The 17910-nt window shown below is 43.9% G+C and overlaps 1 protein-coding gene across 1 annotated transcript; it reads right to left on the reverse strand.

Moving 5' to 3' along the window:
* Positions 1-5548: 5548 nt before the first annotated feature.
* Positions 5549-13610, reverse strand: LOC110521996 (N-myc proto-oncogene protein). Its single transcript, XM_036975522.2, has 3 exons — positions 12306-13610; positions 10996-11701; positions 5549-8075 (listed from the first exon to the last, which is right to left on the reverse strand). The coding sequence occupies exons 2-3, from the start codon at positions 11678-11680 to the stop codon at positions 7288-7290; spliced, it is 1473 nt and encodes a 490-aa protein (XP_036831417.2). The 5' UTR covers positions 11681-11701; positions 12306-13610; the 3' UTR covers positions 5549-7287.
* Between the last annotated feature and the right edge of the window lie 4300 nt (positions 13611-17910).

Here is a 17910-nt window from a genome sequence, read left to right on the forward strand (position 1 = left end):
CCAACTCATTGTGGGAAGCTTGTGGAAGGCTACCTGAAACATTTGACACAAGTTAAACAATTTAATGGAAATGCTACCAAATACTTATTGAGCGTATGTAAACTTCTTACCCACTGGGAATGTGATGAAAGAAATAGAAGCTGAAATAAATCATTCTCTATTATTATTCTGACATTTCACATTCTTAAAATAAAGTGGTGATCCTACCTGACCTAAAACAGGGCATTTTTACTCAGATTAAATGTCAGGAATTGTGAAAAACTGAGTGTAAATGTATTTGGCTAAGGTGTATGTAAACTTCCGACTTCAACTGTACCTATCCTCTTGCTCAGTTGTGCACCGGGGCCTCCCACTCCTCTTTCTATTCCTGGTTAGGGCTAGTTTGCACTATTCTGTGAAGGGAGTAGTAGCGTTGTACTAGATCTTCAATTTCTTGGCAATTAATCGCATGGAATAGCCTTCAAGAATAGACTGACGAGTTTCAGAAGAAAGTTATTGGTTTTATTCCTTCTTTCAGCTGTGCTAACATAATTGCAAAAGGGTTTTCTAATTATCAATTAGCATTTTAAAATTATAAACTTGGATTAGCTAACACAACGTGCCATTGGAACACAGGAGTGATATTTGCTGATAATCGGCCTCTGTACTCCTATGTAGATATTCCATAAAATAATCTGCCATTTCCAGCTACAATAGTCATTTACAACATTAACAATTTCTACACTGTATTTCAGATCAATTTGATGTTATTTTAATTGACTTTTTTTTGTGCTTTTCTTTCAAAAACAAGGACATTTCTAAGTGACTCAACTTTTGAACGGTAGTGTATGTATTGGCACTGTATGTAGGCTATGTGTGCCTTTTCTATGCATGTAGTTCTCTCCTTGAGCTGTTCTTGTCTATTAATTTTCTGTAATATGTCATGTTTCATGTTTTGCTTGGACCCCAGGAATAGTAGTGGCTGCTTTCGCAACAGATAATGGGGATCCTTACATTATAACCTAAAATGCTGAAACATGGAGCCGCTGATATATCCTCGTTTAGCTGCTTACCAATTTCTTTTCTTATGTCCTCAATCCTTCTTATTATGATTGTCCAATAGTTGTAGTCCTTTTATTTGCTTTCGAGTTGCATTTTTGTTTTGTATGTAAACATACATTGTTTTTTGTCTTCAGCAGAAACAATACATGCATCGGTAAAGGCCTTCTAAGATCCATGCAATCTCATATGTCAATTTATCTGCAGCAGCATTTTTCAGAAACCAGCGAACCTCACCAATAATATGGCTTGAGATCTTGAGATAAAGTCTTTATTCTTGGAATAATTAAGTTTACCAAAGAATCGTCATGGTTTCAAACATGGGACAAGACACATCTTGGGAGTTGACTATGGTCTGAAATATAACCATTTCTGTTCCTGGGACAGAGCAACAATTTATCACACCCAAAAGTGAGAAAATAACTATTGATTAACTGTGCAACCATTGAAAATAAGGTTGAATGATGATACATAAGGGTTCAATATTATACACATTTGTAAGTACATTTATAAATGGTTAATAGCTGGAGGTAAATAGTGGCTCACTATTTGGAGAGCACTGACAGGCTATTTCAATATTTTGACCAATTTGTTACAACCCATTTATTAACGGTTTATAACGCATTTATAAATTATTAATAACGCAATTACAAACCCTTTATAAACCCTTTACAAATGGAACCTTATTTGAAAGTGTTACCAGAAGGGCAGCAGTACATCGGTCCTCAAGGGCGGTTGTTGAAAGTGACCTATGAGATGATAGATAAATCATAGTGTCATAGTATTACTGTACTGCTGTCTGGCAGTAACAGCCGCTATTCCCTACATGGTGCACTACTTTTTACCAGAGACCTATAGGCCCAGGTTAAAAGTAGTGCACTACAGTATATGGACATTTGGGATGCAAACATAATGACTAACAATGACATTGACACATTTATAGAACTGTCTCAATGGTGAAACATAAGAGGTGAAACACAATCATTGGCTGTCATGTCCCATAGGAGCTTGGGGAGTGACACACAATTTGAGGGACACTTAGCCCAGCAGGCTAACAGCCGTTAGCTTCAAAATGCAACAATGGCTTCAAAGCATAGCCTGGCTAATATAAGAGGCCTCCGATCGCATGAGCAACAATGGCATTCAAAACTCACAGGGACAAGAGAAAGAACGACTTGATGGATGGATGGTTGGATTATTCCATATAAACATGCAATGCTTATTGTTCTTTTCATTCTCAGATACTAGTTGATACATGCCCTCTAAACCCATCTGTAAAGGCCCTATTCAGATGGGGTTGAGAAGCTTTTCATGACATGAAATGAGGTTTATCATTGTGATTCACTTGATTGAAGTTGGAACCACAGTGAAACTCAATACTAGTGGAGTGAAGGAAGAGTCCCACAGAATAGGCTTTGTCCCGTCTAGTAATTCTATTTCTATGGGCCTTACATTCGCCACCTTCACCTTTTCTTTGAACCTACTTGATCAGGATTCTCTGGACGCTTTCCCAGTTCTTGGAACTTCAGCATGAAGTCCTCTCTCTCTGTCTGTTTGTGTATCTACCCTCTCTCTCTTTATCTCTATCCATCTCTCTCCTTCTCTTCCTCCCTCATGCTCGCTCCCTCTCTTTTTTCTCTCTCTCTCTTCCCCACTCTCTATCTCTCTCAATCCCTCGCTCTCACTCTGTCTCTCTGTCCTTCGCTGTGTGCTGTGGCCAAGGCTTTTTTCCCTTCAAAACATCCACTTGAAAGGCTATTCAAGGCTTTTTTCAATGAGTCCGCTCTGCCACTGTGCGCACACATGAATGTGTGTGTGTGTGTGTGTGTGTATGAGAGAGAGAGAGAGAAGGGGAGGAGAGGAAAAGGGAGGATGATGTTTTCAGGGCCGTGCTTCAGTACCATCTGTATGCTAATCTCCTCAAACTTTGGTAAACTTTAATCAAATGCTCAGAGGCCTCCCTCTCTCTTTCCATCTCTCTCTCTCTCATTTTTGCTTTCCCTCCCTGCCGCTCCTCTTTCTATCCCTCGCTCGCTCTCCCTCTCTCTCCCATCCTCTCTTCTTCTCATTTTCTCTCTCCTTCTCCTTTCTTATTACAAACATGCACTCTTTTGCTATCTCTCCCTCTCTCCCTCCCTCTTTCCCCCTCCTCCCTTTTCTGTGTGCACAGCAATTACTGTAGCTCCACCGCCCTTTGTGTGGGCCACATATTTTACCCCCTATATCAACAGCAGCAGGCAACCCTTGAGTAAACCCCCCCAACACTCAGTGCCCACTCCCTCACCCTCACCTCCACTCCCCACCCCAAAGCTCACCCCCAAACAACCTCTCCCCCCCTCCTTAACACCGTCCTGCTTATCCCTTCCATGAATACCCCCCCCCCCCCCCCCTCCCCTCACCCTCTACACACACAAACACACACACAAATCCTCCCTCAGCACCTGCGACTATATTGCCCTGACCCACAACAGATGGATACCCCCTGGCATCAATGGCAAGGCCCTTGGCAAACAGAGTCAGTCGTGGCACAGTGGGCATGCTTTGTCTGGGCAGAGCTTGGCCACGTCTCACGGATTTAAATAACAAAACAATAACAAAAAATAGTAGCTCCTGAAGATGGCATTGGAAAGAATAGGAATGGATCATTTTAACCCATCACACACGTTCACACACAGGCGTGCGCAGGCACACTCATATAGTAGGCACACACACAGACAGACACACACACCGTACCTACTGTACTGTTCTGACCATATGGAGGGGTTGACATGCTGAATACAGATTCAGTGTCTCTGCAGTACAGTGAGATGTAAACAGTGTTGTCAGTGGTGCAAGTCGTAAAGAAGGTATAAAATGGATGTGTGAGACACACCCCACTCACACATCCCACCCCACATGGTGTATATGTATATTAATCAGGAAGAATCCCTGGCAATATGTCTGCTTAATGCAGGAGACTGCTGGCCAGGGACTGACAGCTACAGAACATTAACAATTAGCCTCATTTCAGGAGCAGGGCAGCTTTACAGTAGAGCAAGTTTGAGGGTACAGTGGGGAGAAGTGTGTGTGTGTGCGTGTGTGTGTGTGTGTGTGTGTGTGTGTGTGTGTGTGTGTGTGTGTGTGTGTGTGTGTGTGTGTGTGTGTGTGTGTGTGTGTGTGTGTGTGTGTGTGTGTGTGTGTGTGTGTGTGTGTGTGTGTAATAGATTAGGACATGGGAAATGCAATGCATGCCAGTGCTATATTAGAGTTCTCAAATGTACAGTATTAGTTTTCATAATCCATGCAGTCCCATGCAATTGTATTTGTTATTGTCCCTATTTTTTTTCTCTGATAACCAAGCATGATAAGCTATAAACCGTTAGGCAGATGGTAAGGGGTGACTCCCATGAAGACACACACACACGTGTATGCAGAAACACACATACAAAATCATACAAAGACACCAGACCCCTGTTATGTAATCCACCAGACAGTAATACTCCCTCCCATTAACGCCCCCACCCCCCTCACCCCCAGGTGGCTCAATCCCAAAATGGCCAAATCCAAAACAGAAGTCATTTGTTGACATAAGGCACTCTTATTCAGGTATGCAACAAGAGCATTCAATACCTAGTCAAAGAGGGATAACTTGACACACAAAGTGCACAAAGACACAAACAAATATAGAATTTAGACTTGTGTCTTGTTTTATGACAGTGCCCCTATCCTCTCCAAAATATGCATCCCTTTCTCTCCATCTCTTTTCTAACTCCAACGCCCCCTCAGTCTGGAGCAACAGATTTCTCTTTCAGAGCACTCCAGCGAGAAAGACTCCTGCCCATTCCCCCAGAGTGTGTGGCGTGTATGTGGCACGTAGTTGGCTGAAGTACAGCATGGAGAGACGGAGGGATGGGCGAGAGGAGAGGGTGGGGAAGGGAGAGGAAAGGGAAGAGAAAAGGAGGGGATGAGAGCCATGTGGTTGATGTTAGTAAACAGTATCCAGTGTTGTTTTGGCATTGTGGTGGAGAGGAGTGGAGCGATATCAGTGGGGACAGGCCACACACGAGCAGGGATACAACAAGCAGACAGACACACACACACACACACACACACACACACACACGCAGACAAATAAAAGAAAACACACACGCTCGCTGTCTGCCACTTTGCAGCTGCACCAGTTTCCATGGCAACATGGTGAACAATGTAGGAGGGTGTTTGTGTGTGTGTTCATATCCTCTTGGTGGGTGTGAGTGCGTAGGTGTGTGTGGGTGGGTGTGAGTGGCTATAGGGAGGGGGATATAGCTGTGGGGTGCTGAACTGTGGATTCTAAGGACACACACACCCACACAAACTCTGCTCGTTTTCTTTTGTGAATGAGAGACAGACACTAGTCTACCAGTGCAGAGAGAGACAGAGAGTGAGGGAGAGGGAGCACACACAAAGAGAGTCACGGAGAGACAGACAGAGAGAGACAGAGATATTGTTCACAGTATCAATGGTGATGATTCATGTCCACACTGAGAGGTAATTATTTTCCATGTCTATTTATTTGTCAAAATGAGGTATTTCAAAGTGCTATGAGTTGCAGCACTAAATGTACATTATAAGAATAATACAGCCAACATATTATATCTGTTCCCCAGTAAGTTCTATGCACCAATACTTACAAATACATAAACAAATGGGAAAAAAAGAGACGTAAAAAGGGTCAGGTACATGATGATAGAACACATTTCTGTACAAAATAATTCACGTTGAATAGAGGGAAGAATACGAAAATGATGAGATAAAAAGATATCTACCAAACGCTAATTTTCTTACAAAAATATAAGTAGCAAATTTTTCAGGATCACACTAAAGCGTAGCAACGATGTGTAGAATTAGTATCATGGTACAACACAAAGCAGGAAGATAGAAAAAACATGAAAACAATATGTTGTTATATTACAATGTTTTGAGGCATTACAGTACTTTTTTTTTTAAGGTATAACGTTTCCAGTCTATTAATTTGCAGCTTTTGGACAAAATGTATAAAAAATCCAAAGAAAAAAATGTATATAAAACAAGGCAGATTCTGAGTGTATTTCTGTTATTTACAGTAATGTTATTTACAAAAGTGTCAGCTAGAAAGGTACATAGTTATTACATCCATTGACTTGGGGCGCTATTCAATCTGTATCGCTGGTCATTTCCCATTGAGCCGATGTATGCAGCGTTTACCATGAATGCAGTCTCCACTCATTTCAATCACCTTGTAACGCTGAAGTTCTGTGAGACGGATTGAATAGAGCCCTTAGTTTGAGCACCAGTGCAAGAGAGGAGGAACAAGAGGGAGAGAGAGAGAGGATGAGAGAGAGAGACACCAAAAATTCTTGACATCATAGTTGTGAGCCAACGTGTGACAGCGTTACAGTCTTTGTTATATCGTGGTTTTACTAGTGTCTTCTGTTTGCAGTGGTAAAGGCATAGAAAGCGTACTCTTCTCCTAAGTGAGAACTTTGAACTCTGAAATACACCATGCCCGGGGTGTATTTATTACGCGCACAACGGTAGAAAATGGACTGAAACAGGGAGGGAATACCTGAACTTGTCCATTGAGAAATGCGGGTTTTTGCTTTCCGTTACAACGTGATTTGCCATGGTGGCCCTAATAAACATGACCCCTTTGAAAGTCACTAGGTTTGGGGCTATGTAAGTGTCACATTCAGTTAAAGAAAACAAGGTACAAAAAGAACAAATATACAAGAGAGAGCACCCAGAGAGGCTCCTGCTCTCCTTCCTTTCACATCCCTCCTTTTCTCTTCTTTTTTTTTTTCCTGAAAAATGATACAAAAGAGAGAGGGCCCAGAGAAGCATGCTCCTGCTCTCCTTTCTTTCCCCTCCCTCCTTCTTTTCTCTTCTTTTTTCACCTGAAAAATGTAAAACTCTAAACATTCTTAATGTCAACAAATGTGCAAAAAAAGTGGCGGAAGTAAAAGTCCTGTTGTGTCCCGGCCACCCGCCTCCCCTGTGTCGCTCCAAGTCTGTGTGTGTTTTAATTGAGACAGAGAGAAGGGGTTAATCTGGGTTTGTGTGTGTGTGTGTGTGTGTGTGTGTGTGTGTGTGTGTGTGTGTGTGTGTGTGTGTGTGTGTGTGTGTGTGTGTGTGTGTGTGTGTGTGTGTGTGTGTGTGTGTGTATATGAGTGTGTATATATGAGTGTGTATATACGAGTGTGTATGTGCCTATGTTTGTGTGTACGTGTTTGCGTTATGTGCCACTGACAAGTCTTAGCGAGTCCTGGCCTGCTCCAACCTCCTGATCAGCTGTTGCCTCCGCGCCTGCAGCCTGTCCTTCTCCTGCGTCAGCCGCAGCTCGTCCACCTCCAGTGACGACACATACTCTGCCGCCTTCTTCAAGATCAGCACCTTAGCCGCCTTCTCGTTCCTCGCCAGCTCGGGTACGTGGTCGCGGAGCGTGAGGAAACTGGAGCGTAGATCGTTGCGCCGTTGGCGTTCCAGGATGTTGTGGTTTCGCCGCCGTTCGGAGTCTTCGGAGTCGGAGTTACCAGAGGAACCGCCGCGCGGGCTGCTATCACCGCTGGCGTTGCGTTTGCGTTTGGATCCTGCCATTGCCATTGTGAAGGAGCCAAATGACGTTAAGGTCGACGACGATGATGATGAAGAGAGGGTGCGGGAATTTTGGCGAGGAGCATCAGAGGTCTTGTGTTTCTTGGAGGGGGGTGCGTGATCATCGTCAGAGGCGTATGGCGAGGGAGCGGCGTAGTTGTGCTGCTGCTGGTGGACCGAACTCTGCTTCAGGATCAGCTCCTGACCGTACCCGTTTGACCCCGCTGATCCCCGGTTGCTAACGAATCGGCTCATGACACCAGATGAGGCCACGCCCCCGGAAGCGGCACCCGTCTTCGGCCGTACTGAGATGGTGACCGTGCCGGTGGCCAAGGGCGACAAGCCGCGCCGCTTCTCCACGGTGACCACATCGATCTCTTCGCCGTCCGAGTCATCTTCGCCCTCCTCCTCATCTTCGTCCTCCTCTTCTTCATCATCGTCTTCATCTTCTGGGAAAGGAAAACAGAAGAGTGAGTTAGGTAATTGTTCTGACTCACCAACTGTGGGAACTGTCACCTGTGTGTGTGTGTGTGTGTGTGTGTGTGTGTGTGTGTGTGTGTGTGTGTGTGTCTGTGTGCGTGTCTTTCTGCCTCCATGTGTGTGTATGCCTGCATGCATAAATGCATCTGTATGTGTGTGTGTGTGGGGGGGGGGGGGGGGGGGGGGGGGGAAGTAGTGAAGTCATTACTAAACTCTGCTCACTGCACAAAGAGAGTACTCTTCATGCTTATTGTCAGTCACCTGTAGCACTAATCTAGTCCACAGGTTTTACATGCTTCATCTGACTGACTTGTAGACAGGTTGTATTCTTTGTTTTCAGTCCTACAACCCTTATTTGGCCTTTCCTGCTCATCTTTACCCACTACAGAAATGTTTGAGTTGTGTCCATGTTCTCTCTCTCTTGAAAAGGTTTTGACGTCACCAGATAGGCAGTTACTGATGATGAAATGGGATACGCAAAGCATTTAAAAAGTCATAATTCCTGATCGGTGTTAACTTTAAGGATTTCAAAACAAAATATTTTGCTATTTTCATAATTTATCGCCTTCTTTATCTTAATTTCACCTAAGCTGGTATATTACTGCTGCTACTTATCACAAGAAGTAAATAAATAAATAATGTGTAGACTTAAATAAATAATAATAATAATGGGTAGGCCTCTTTGAAGCTGCAAGAAGAGGAATGCAATCGTAAGCAGTTAGTAATTGAGGTGGCAGCCCCAGTTAAAATGCCTTTGTGATAATGGCTATCATTATCAGCTTACTCATTCGTAAAGCAGTGTGGCATTTTACAGCTTACAGTAACCCACTTCTGACGCCTAGACCCTCCGGAGGCCATCTAGCACGCACGCACACACGCGCACACACGCGCACACACACGCACACACACACACACACACACACACACCTATACACACACACATACACACACTGAGAAGTTGGCACAGGAATCAAAACAGAACCACAGCACAGACTCAGCTGGGTGGTAAGGGGGTGTGTCTCGCTTCTCCCTGTCTTTTCCCCTTACCCTCTCCCTTCCCTCTGTTCTCCCCCCTCTCTCTAGACAGACCACATGTGAAGCTGAGATAGCCTGGGTGATATGATATCTGGCTCACTGGGAAAGTGGGTCATACTAGTAGTGAGTGTGTTCTAGTGAATCTCCAAGGTGTAAATGTCAAATGTCTAAAGTGACATCCTCTCCTCGTCTCATTTCCTTTCCCTACATTGATGTGAAAGAGATGGTCTGGTGAAAGCCAGCACCTGGTTGTCAGATATCCACCATATTGCTCAAAGCTCCTTTATTTTCCAAAAGATCAGCGCAGATAAAGTGGAGATGGTGAAGAGAGGACTTTATATGGAGGTGTATCCTTCATTGTTATAAATAAATAAAGTACAGATACACATGTGACAGGTGCCTTTGGCTTCCAGGCAAACTGTAGGTTTTCTAATAAGTGTTGTATGAATCAACATTTGATCAGGAGGCCTATTCTGTGTCCATAGGATTTGAACATGGATAGGATATATGTTGGTATCTATAGTGACAATGTCTAATTCTGCCTTTCAAGTCTGCAGTGCGTCTACTACTCTTTTTGATGGCAAGGGGGGGAAAGCGCGTAGAAAAAAAAGCGAGAGATGCGACTTAAAGCTGTGAGCAGAAGAAGAGGTCCATGCAAACGGTTTCATCTGCAGGCTGGCGGGGCGGGGGAACGTGGTGTGATTGGATCACCGGCTTTAAGCCGAGGCGCTGGACCGGCGCCAGAGAGACAGCTGTCGAGATGGGAGCGCCTGTTCAAAGCTGTCAGCCCCCTAAAGAAACAGGCCCTCCTCCTCTTCTCTCCAGCTATCTTTCTTTTGCCAGCGGGCCGGTTGGAGGGGGTGTGCTTTTGGCAAGGCTCTATAGCTCAAGCTTCCAGCCGGCGCTGCCCAGTTGGAGGGCTCCTTTTTTTACTACCGCTTAGCAGGCGTCACAAAGAGCTCTAGTAACGACTCACGTGAGTTATTCGTACCGTGGTTCCATACCAACTGCCAAACGAAGGTTGGGCTATTTAGGGTGTTAGAAGAACCTATTATCCTGTTATTACAGAGGTTGCATTTTCCACTTTGTTGTTATCACCGACCCCGTTTCCGAAACACACTCACTCACATATTCAACACTAAACACTATACATGGCTTTTTACATAATGCTGTCTAATTCATGCTGGCATGAATGGCATTCGTTGAATATGTAGGAAGCAATTTCACACCCACGGAGCCCTAGTTAATAATCCCAGCGTAAAGTGTGTAATCATAGCATCCAACGAATCGTGAAACAAGGCACTTTATCAAGTAGTCCGTTTATTTAGCACGTTCTAGATTGGGACTATCTGACTGCGCCAAGTACATCGCCCTGCACAACCCGTGTGTCTAGATGTTCGGTGTAAACTGGATCTAAATTCATAATGCACACAATCCTCCAATTTTACTGCCATCTGCCGGTGAAGCGTCTGCCTATTACACAAACCCTCTCATTCACTGTGGCCCAACCACTCACTACCGTTATCACCGTGTGTGTGTGTGTGTGTGTGTGTGTGTGTGTGTGTGTGTGTGTGTGTGGAATGTAACAAGGTAATCCTATTCTGAGCCAGTCATTTGAACTCTTAACTTCCAATCGCCCCAATTACCATTACCCTAACAAGACAGTAATAATAGCAATAGCCTAATAATAATGCCATCTCTTATTTGAAGCAGAATGATATCAATTCAACAAACTAAAACTGGGTTTTAGCATTAGTATTGAGGTTTTAGGCTATTAGCTGTTGTATTGTAGGTTACTGTAATCAAAAGGAAGGGTATTTTGCGTATGCATCCTCGCCGAAGGTATTCGCTTACCAGAGTCGCTCTGAGTTTCCTTGGCGCTACAATGGGCAGTAGAGGCGGGGACTGTACCAGGTGGACATCTGCTGCTGCTGCTACCGTTTCTTTTGTTGACAGGGAAGGGGAAGACTATCGTGGGGTCCACACACTCCGACACGGAGCGGCTCAGCTCAGACGCCTTGGTAGTGATGACAGCGGCAGTAGTGACATTTTTACTAACTCCACAGGCAGCCGCTGTGGAAATGGCTTTGCTTAGCTTCTCTGTGACCACCCTCTCTAGCTTTTCCCTGGCAGAGAAGCCGCTCCACATACAGTCCTGAATGATGATGGAGTTGGGGTTATTATTCAAAGCGGAGCCGCCGAACAGGTCTCCATCCGACGCACCCCAAATATCTTCCTCGGGCAGGAGCAGCAGCTCCGAGGTCCATTCGCACCCCAGCGGGTCGCCTAATCCAAAACTCATGGGACATGCTGCCGAGTCGCCCCAGTCCCCCACGGACGCGGAGGCCAGCTCCCCGGGTAGCGCCGCTCGGCTCGGGGAGAGGGGCGGCGTAGGCAGTAACTCAAATTTCTTCCAGATGTCCTCTCCAGGAGGCGCAGAGTCGGGACCGCAGAAATAGAAGTCATCCTCGTCTGGATAGAAGCAGGGTTGTAGTGAGTCAAAATCCATGTCGGAATTTTTACTTATAATCGCCGGCATTCTATCCCACACTTGGAAAGCCTGTAGAGAAGGACACAGAGATAGTTTAGACACAATGGAATAAGGCAGACACACATCTCCATAAAGTTCCTATTGTAAAGCCCAGATAACCCTACACCATTCTACAGCCAGCCAGGCAAGTGCTCAAAAGTATTGCAAGTACTTTGGAAAGAACAGAGGCGAGTGTGGGTAAACTCACATGAAGTCACTTTTTCCGCTACGATGGTGTTCTTGGCATATTATTCAAACAACATTAACCGTTTAATTTTTTAACCTTTATTTAACTAGGCAAGTGTTAACAACAAATTCTTATTTACAATGACGCCTACACCGGCCAAACCCGGACAACGGTAGGCCAATTATGCGCCGCCCTATGGGACTCCAAATCACGACCGGTTGTGAGATAGTCTGGAATCGAACCAGGGTCTGTAGTGACGCCTATAGCAATGAGATGCAACGCCTTAGACCGCTGCGCCACTCGGGAGCAATGATAACTATTAAAAAGTATATCTACTCTAAAAGTCCCATGACATTCGTATTCGTTTACAAGGTGACCATTTGGGAGTCAAAACAGAGTCAATAAAATAAGCGACACTTTCACCCCCCAAAAAAGAAAGATGCTCACCTCGCGTTGACTGAGGTTGTGGTGTGAGTCGTGTGTTGTCTCGTCACTCTCGCAGTTCAGTTGTAAACTCTAGGAGCACACATGTACTCTCGTGTCGCGCAGACAGATCTCTGACACATTGTATGGGCTGCGGAGTGTTATAGCCTACACTCCAATCTACTGTGTGTGTTGGAGGGGAGCTCCGCCCACCGAGGGCGGGGCCGGGCTTGGTGGACGGAGTGAGGCAGACGGCCAGGCAGGTTGGCTGGCTCGCAGCGCAGCCTCCTGTAGCTCACAACAGGCTTTAATCCCTCCCCAGAGAATAAATATTACATTATCACCCCTTATCCTCCTTATGGCTAATTTCCTCCCCTTTTCAGAAATGGATAGAGGTGAACTATGGGCAAATGCACAAAATACACATACTTTTATGTATAAAACCTCCAATAATCTATACCATAATTATTTCTTATCCAACCTCTAAAATACATTTGATGTAAATTCTATTTGTTTAAAGATAAGCATATATGCTGTTATAGTGGCTTGTTATAACAGGGACCTCACGATGGCCTGGCGCATTGCTCAGTCCTAGAGCGGAACCCAACTATCACCATTGTGTGGGGGCATTGAAGTAACCGCATATCTGGATCAAACAGTCGGGATCACTGCGCCCTCTTGTGGGCACGATTAAAACATAAACCTGAGCGTTTCAACAGATGAAGTGCTGTTGTAGGTTATCTGCTGTAAATTGTCGAACCATGAGTTGAAAGCGAAGTACAGATTTAGTTCTTAATAGTGAATAATTAACATGTTATTTATAACCATTACTTACGCTAAACACACCTATAGGCCTACATTGAATTGATAGGCTACACTTTTAAAGCAGTCATCATAACGTTCTTTGTCTTCTTTGTCTATGCACCTCCGTGTCTCAGAATCAGCTGTGCTCAAGCCTTTTTATGTAACTCCACTGGCAGTGGTTGATGTAGAAGACATCTCCATTTCCTTACTCTAATAACAGGCTTGCAGGAATGTACAATGCATCTGGAAAACATTCAGACCTTTTGACCTGAGAGACAGGTCAGGATTGAGGGAAAGATGAACGAAGCAAAATACTGCGAGATCCTTGATGAAAACTTGCTCCAGAGCGCTCAGTACCTCAGACTGGGGCGAAGGTTCACCTTCCAACAGGACAATGACCCTAAGCACAAAGCGAAGACAATGCAGGAGTGGCTTCGGGAATTGTTGAAGAGTTGTGATCAGAAGCAGTGGTGGGAGATGAGAGGGAGGGTGACGACTCACAGCTGGGATCAGTGCAAGAGGACCGGGAACTATTTGTGAGGGACAGGGTTCAGTTTCCTGGGAATACCAACCCGGAACGTCGGATCCCTGCTCCGACTTGTGACCCAACAGGAACAGCTTCCTGTGTGAGAGCAGCGAGGACAGAGAGTGGGAGTGAGAACCGAGAGAGAGGGAGAGAGGTAAAGGGAGGGAGAGAGAAAGATGGAGAGAGAGAGAACGAAGGGAGAGTGAGAGAGAACAGACAGAGAAGAGTGAGTAAGGGAAAAGGATAGAGAGACAGAGAGAGAGAGAGAGGGGGGGGGGGGGGGGAGAGTGAGTGAAGTCATTTTCCCAAGGGAATGGGAGAGGGAAGCAAAGAAGAGTATAAACTAAAGTTGCATGGTTCATATGGTCCAACAGAGAATGGAAGGAAAGAAAGATGGAGGAATAGCGGACATCGATCAGCCCCTTTGGGCTTTCTTGGCATAGCAGAAGGAGTGTGTGTGTGTGTCCTCGCCATGGAAAGGGGGCGGTGGTGGTGGAACATCTATAATTTGGGTTATGCTGCTACACATCCTCATTCACCTCATCAAACAATAATCACAGACGGCACTCTTGTACGTCATATGATTACAATGTTGGGCTGATCTTTGAATTTGATTTGAATATATGCTATTACATAAATAGATACTATTTCATGTCTAATGCAGGAATCAGACTGGTATCTCTCTCTCTCTCTCTCACACACACACACACACACACACACACACACACACACACACACACACACACACACACACACACACACACACACACACACACACACACACACACACACGACCGGAGGGCCAAGTCTAGGTCCAAAAGGCTCCTTAACAGCTTCTACCCCTAAACCATGAGACTGCTGAACATTTAATCAAATGGCTACATAGACTATTTGCATTTACCCCCTTTTGTTACACTGCTGCTACTCGCTGTTTATTATCTATGCATAGTCACTTTACCCCTACCTACATGTACATATGACCTCAATTACCTCGACTAACCCGTACCCCCGCACATTGACTCACTACCCGCACCCCCTGTATATAACCTCTTTATTGTTATCGCTTGACTTTTTGTCATTTAAGTTTATTTAGCAACTCTTTTCTTACTCTGCATTGTTAGTTAAGGGCTTGCCAGTAAGCATTTCACAGTAAGGTCTACAGCTGTTGTATTCGGCGCATGTGCCATTTTTTATTTATTTGATTTGACAACATATCAGAAAATCCACTTTAAAAACAGCTCAGACTCATGGATGGTTAAGCCATTGGGCCAGTTTGTGTAAAAGATTCACAAGTCAACGTGTTTAGAAGGAAAAACAAAAAGCCAACGACGTGACATCCGGCTGTGATGGCAAGGAGAGAGACCGTGTCCCAAACGGCACCCTATTCCCCTATGTAGTGCACTACCTTTGATGGCTCTGGTCAAGGGTACTGCACTATGTAGGGAATAGGGTGCCATTTGGGACGCACAGTTCATAAATAAGACAAGACCGGAACAACTGGTTATGTTTTTAGTTCAGGGACCATTTTGGGGTTGCTGTTGTCTCTCTCTCTCTCTCTCCTCTCTCTCTCCCCTCTCTCTCTCTCTCTCTCTCTCTCCTCTCCTCTCTCTCTCTCTCTCTCGACTATGTGTAAAAAAGGGTCTGAAGCAGGTTAAAGGTTTCTATGACATCAGACGTAGGGCTAGCACACAATGTTACATTCATTCAGGTCGGGAACAGGGTTTCAAACATGAGCCACAGGTCTACAAAAGCAGGGCTAGAAGTTATCGTTATAGTTATAATAGTAAGGCATTTTATTGGCATTCTTTGAAGTGCACAAGGTTAGGAGGATTCCACACCATAGACAGAGCCCAGAGTGCATGAAGTCTGGGAAACACATTAGGACTTGCCTTCTTCTTTAATCATTTGGGCTGTCAGATTCCACAGTGGCATCTCCCCCTTAAAACAAACTAGTCAAACAAGGCTCTTTACTTTACTCTGCCGCCACACACCATTAGATTTCAGCCACTCCCACGTGCGCACGCATAGAGTCACGCACACTCACACCAAAATGCTGAATATTTCTTATTTTTCTTCTTCTTCATTAAAGGGAAGACTGCAGAATGATGTTGCTGTTATAAACATTCTGATTGGTTTCATCCCTCCAACTAAAAGTCCCAATACGACATACAGTATCACTTTACATTTGTATTTTGGTAGAAATTGGTATTTGTGACCCGATTCAGCAAACTAGGCATATGTCACAAGTCACGACTTCACACGAGAACTGTTTGAAAGTTAAAAAAAATATATTTTTATCAAAATGTGTTTTCTGGGAGAAATGTCTTCTCGAAAATGTGAACTTTCCTGTGCCTTACAGTTTTTCTCATTTGCTAAAACACAATTTCTGAAACCTTGCTCCATTTCCTGAAAACATTACACACTAAACCTCATCTTCAAGCACTATTTACATAACCTCTGACTCCTCTCGCAAAATGAAACATTCGCCTCAAAACAGTTTTACCTGTGTTCAAAATCAAACACTTCTCTTAAATCAGAAACAAAGTGATCAAAATGGTATACACTCTCAAGCAGTCAGTAAACAATACACCGAAAAATAGAAAACACATTGTTCAAAACATACAATTCTCAGGGAGAAGTACATTTTTAATCTAAAAAAATATTCATATATTTCCGTCATTGTCTTTTGATGAACGAAAACATGTTCTATCATAGTAGCTCAAAATTGATAAGAAATTACTACTCTGCTTTGCTCTTTGCAATTTTGTTTTTTGTTCTTCCTCCTCCTTGTACCCCTATTTTTACAGTACTGTACCCTGCATCTCACAAACGTGTCCTTTGTCTCTGTGATACTGTAATTCTTGTTCTTTGTTGATATGAACCTGCAACCAGTCAAAATCTATTGAGCAGTCAGTACTGTTAATAAATGGAAAGCACAATGTTCAGGGCCATAGAATTTGTCCATTGTACAGTATACAGCCTACAGTGCACTGTACTACAGTATCCATTCTCAGACTTTCTCCTTCCCACCTTCAACAACCTATTTGCTTTCTGAACTGGCTTATATTGGTTGTGTCGCATCATTTGAAACAGGTTAAATCAATTTTGAGTGGTTGTGTTCAATCAATGACATGTGTTCTCTATTTGTATTTGATTGTTGCCACTTGTGTTTACCAGTATGGATGACATGTGCATTAGAGTGCAGAATGTGTTTTGAGAATGAGAATGTGTTTAGAGTTTTGCTGAAAAGTCTAAGTGAGATCTGCAAACTGTGTTTTACCATGTGAAATGGTTTAAGGTATTGACAACAGACTGCATAATTAGCTAAACGAGTCCAGGCAACTGAGAACTTTGTTCAGCCAATGGGTTTTAGTGTTTTAGAAATTGAGAAAAACTGTAATATCAAACTTGTCTGTAAATACAACTACAATTGTTAAATTACGAGCCTAGTTGGTTTAGCCACAGAAGAAGAGAGCAACCTGGATTACATCATCAAACTAAGGAAAACCATGCATAGCATCAGACAGGAGGCGCGTCGAACCATGATGTATACTGGTAAGATAGTCTAGCTAGTTACATTTTCAGATATTACACATTTCTAATTTCGACAGAAAGGGGTTTCATTTCAAGTGTACTGTTAGCTAGCTAACGTTAGCTGGCTGGGTCGCTAGCTAACGTTATGTACATGATCTTATTCTTCGTATCTCAGACACATTTGCTTGACTAGTTATAGCCATAGCACCTGGTTGGTTAGCTACCTGCAGATTCATGCAGGGTAGTAACGTCATGGGTTGTGATTATGGTCCATTGTTTAGCCAGCTGGCTAACTACATGTCTTAACAAAAGATTTTGACCAAGTATTTTCATTTCAAGTTAGTGTACTGTTAGTTATCAAGCTAACGTTAGCTGGCTGGCTTGCTAACTAACGTTACGTCATTTGTTCATTGATTCATTGTTTACCTAGCTAGCTATCTTGCTACATTTCTTAACCAACAACTCTCATCTTAGTGTGCCAGAGTGCAGAATAACTGATTCATTTTTGAACACTCAACACCCGTTGAATATCAATCAATCAAATGTATTCATAAAGCCCTTTTTACATCAGCCGAAGTCACAAAGTGCTATACAGAAACCCAGCCTAAAACCCCAAACAGAAAGCAATGCAGATGTAGAAGCACAGTGGCTTGGACAAACTCCCTAGAAAGGCTGGAACCTAGGAAGAAACCCAGAGAGGAACCAGGCTCTGAGGGGTGGCCAGTCCTCTTCTGGCTGTGCCGGGTGGAGATTATAACAGAACAT

This window comes from Oncorhynchus mykiss, chromosome 4, assembly GCF_057628025.1.
Source record: "Oncorhynchus mykiss isolate SJ-2025 chromosome 4, ASM5762802v1, whole genome shotgun sequence".
In the NCBI taxonomy this organism is placed as follows: domain Eukaryota; kingdom Metazoa; phylum Chordata; class Actinopteri; order Salmoniformes; family Salmonidae; genus Oncorhynchus; species Oncorhynchus mykiss.

Excerpts from the sequence above, each read along its gene's own strand:
- LOC110521996 (XM_036975522.2), bottom strand. The coding sequence starts at position 11,680 with ATGCCGGCGATTATAAGTAAAAATTCCGACATGGATTTTGACTCACTA. Across the intron at positions 8,076-10,995 it reads GGAAACTCAGAGCGACTCTG|AAGATGAAGACGATGATGAA; the intron begins GTAAGCGAATAC and ends TTCCTTTCCCAG.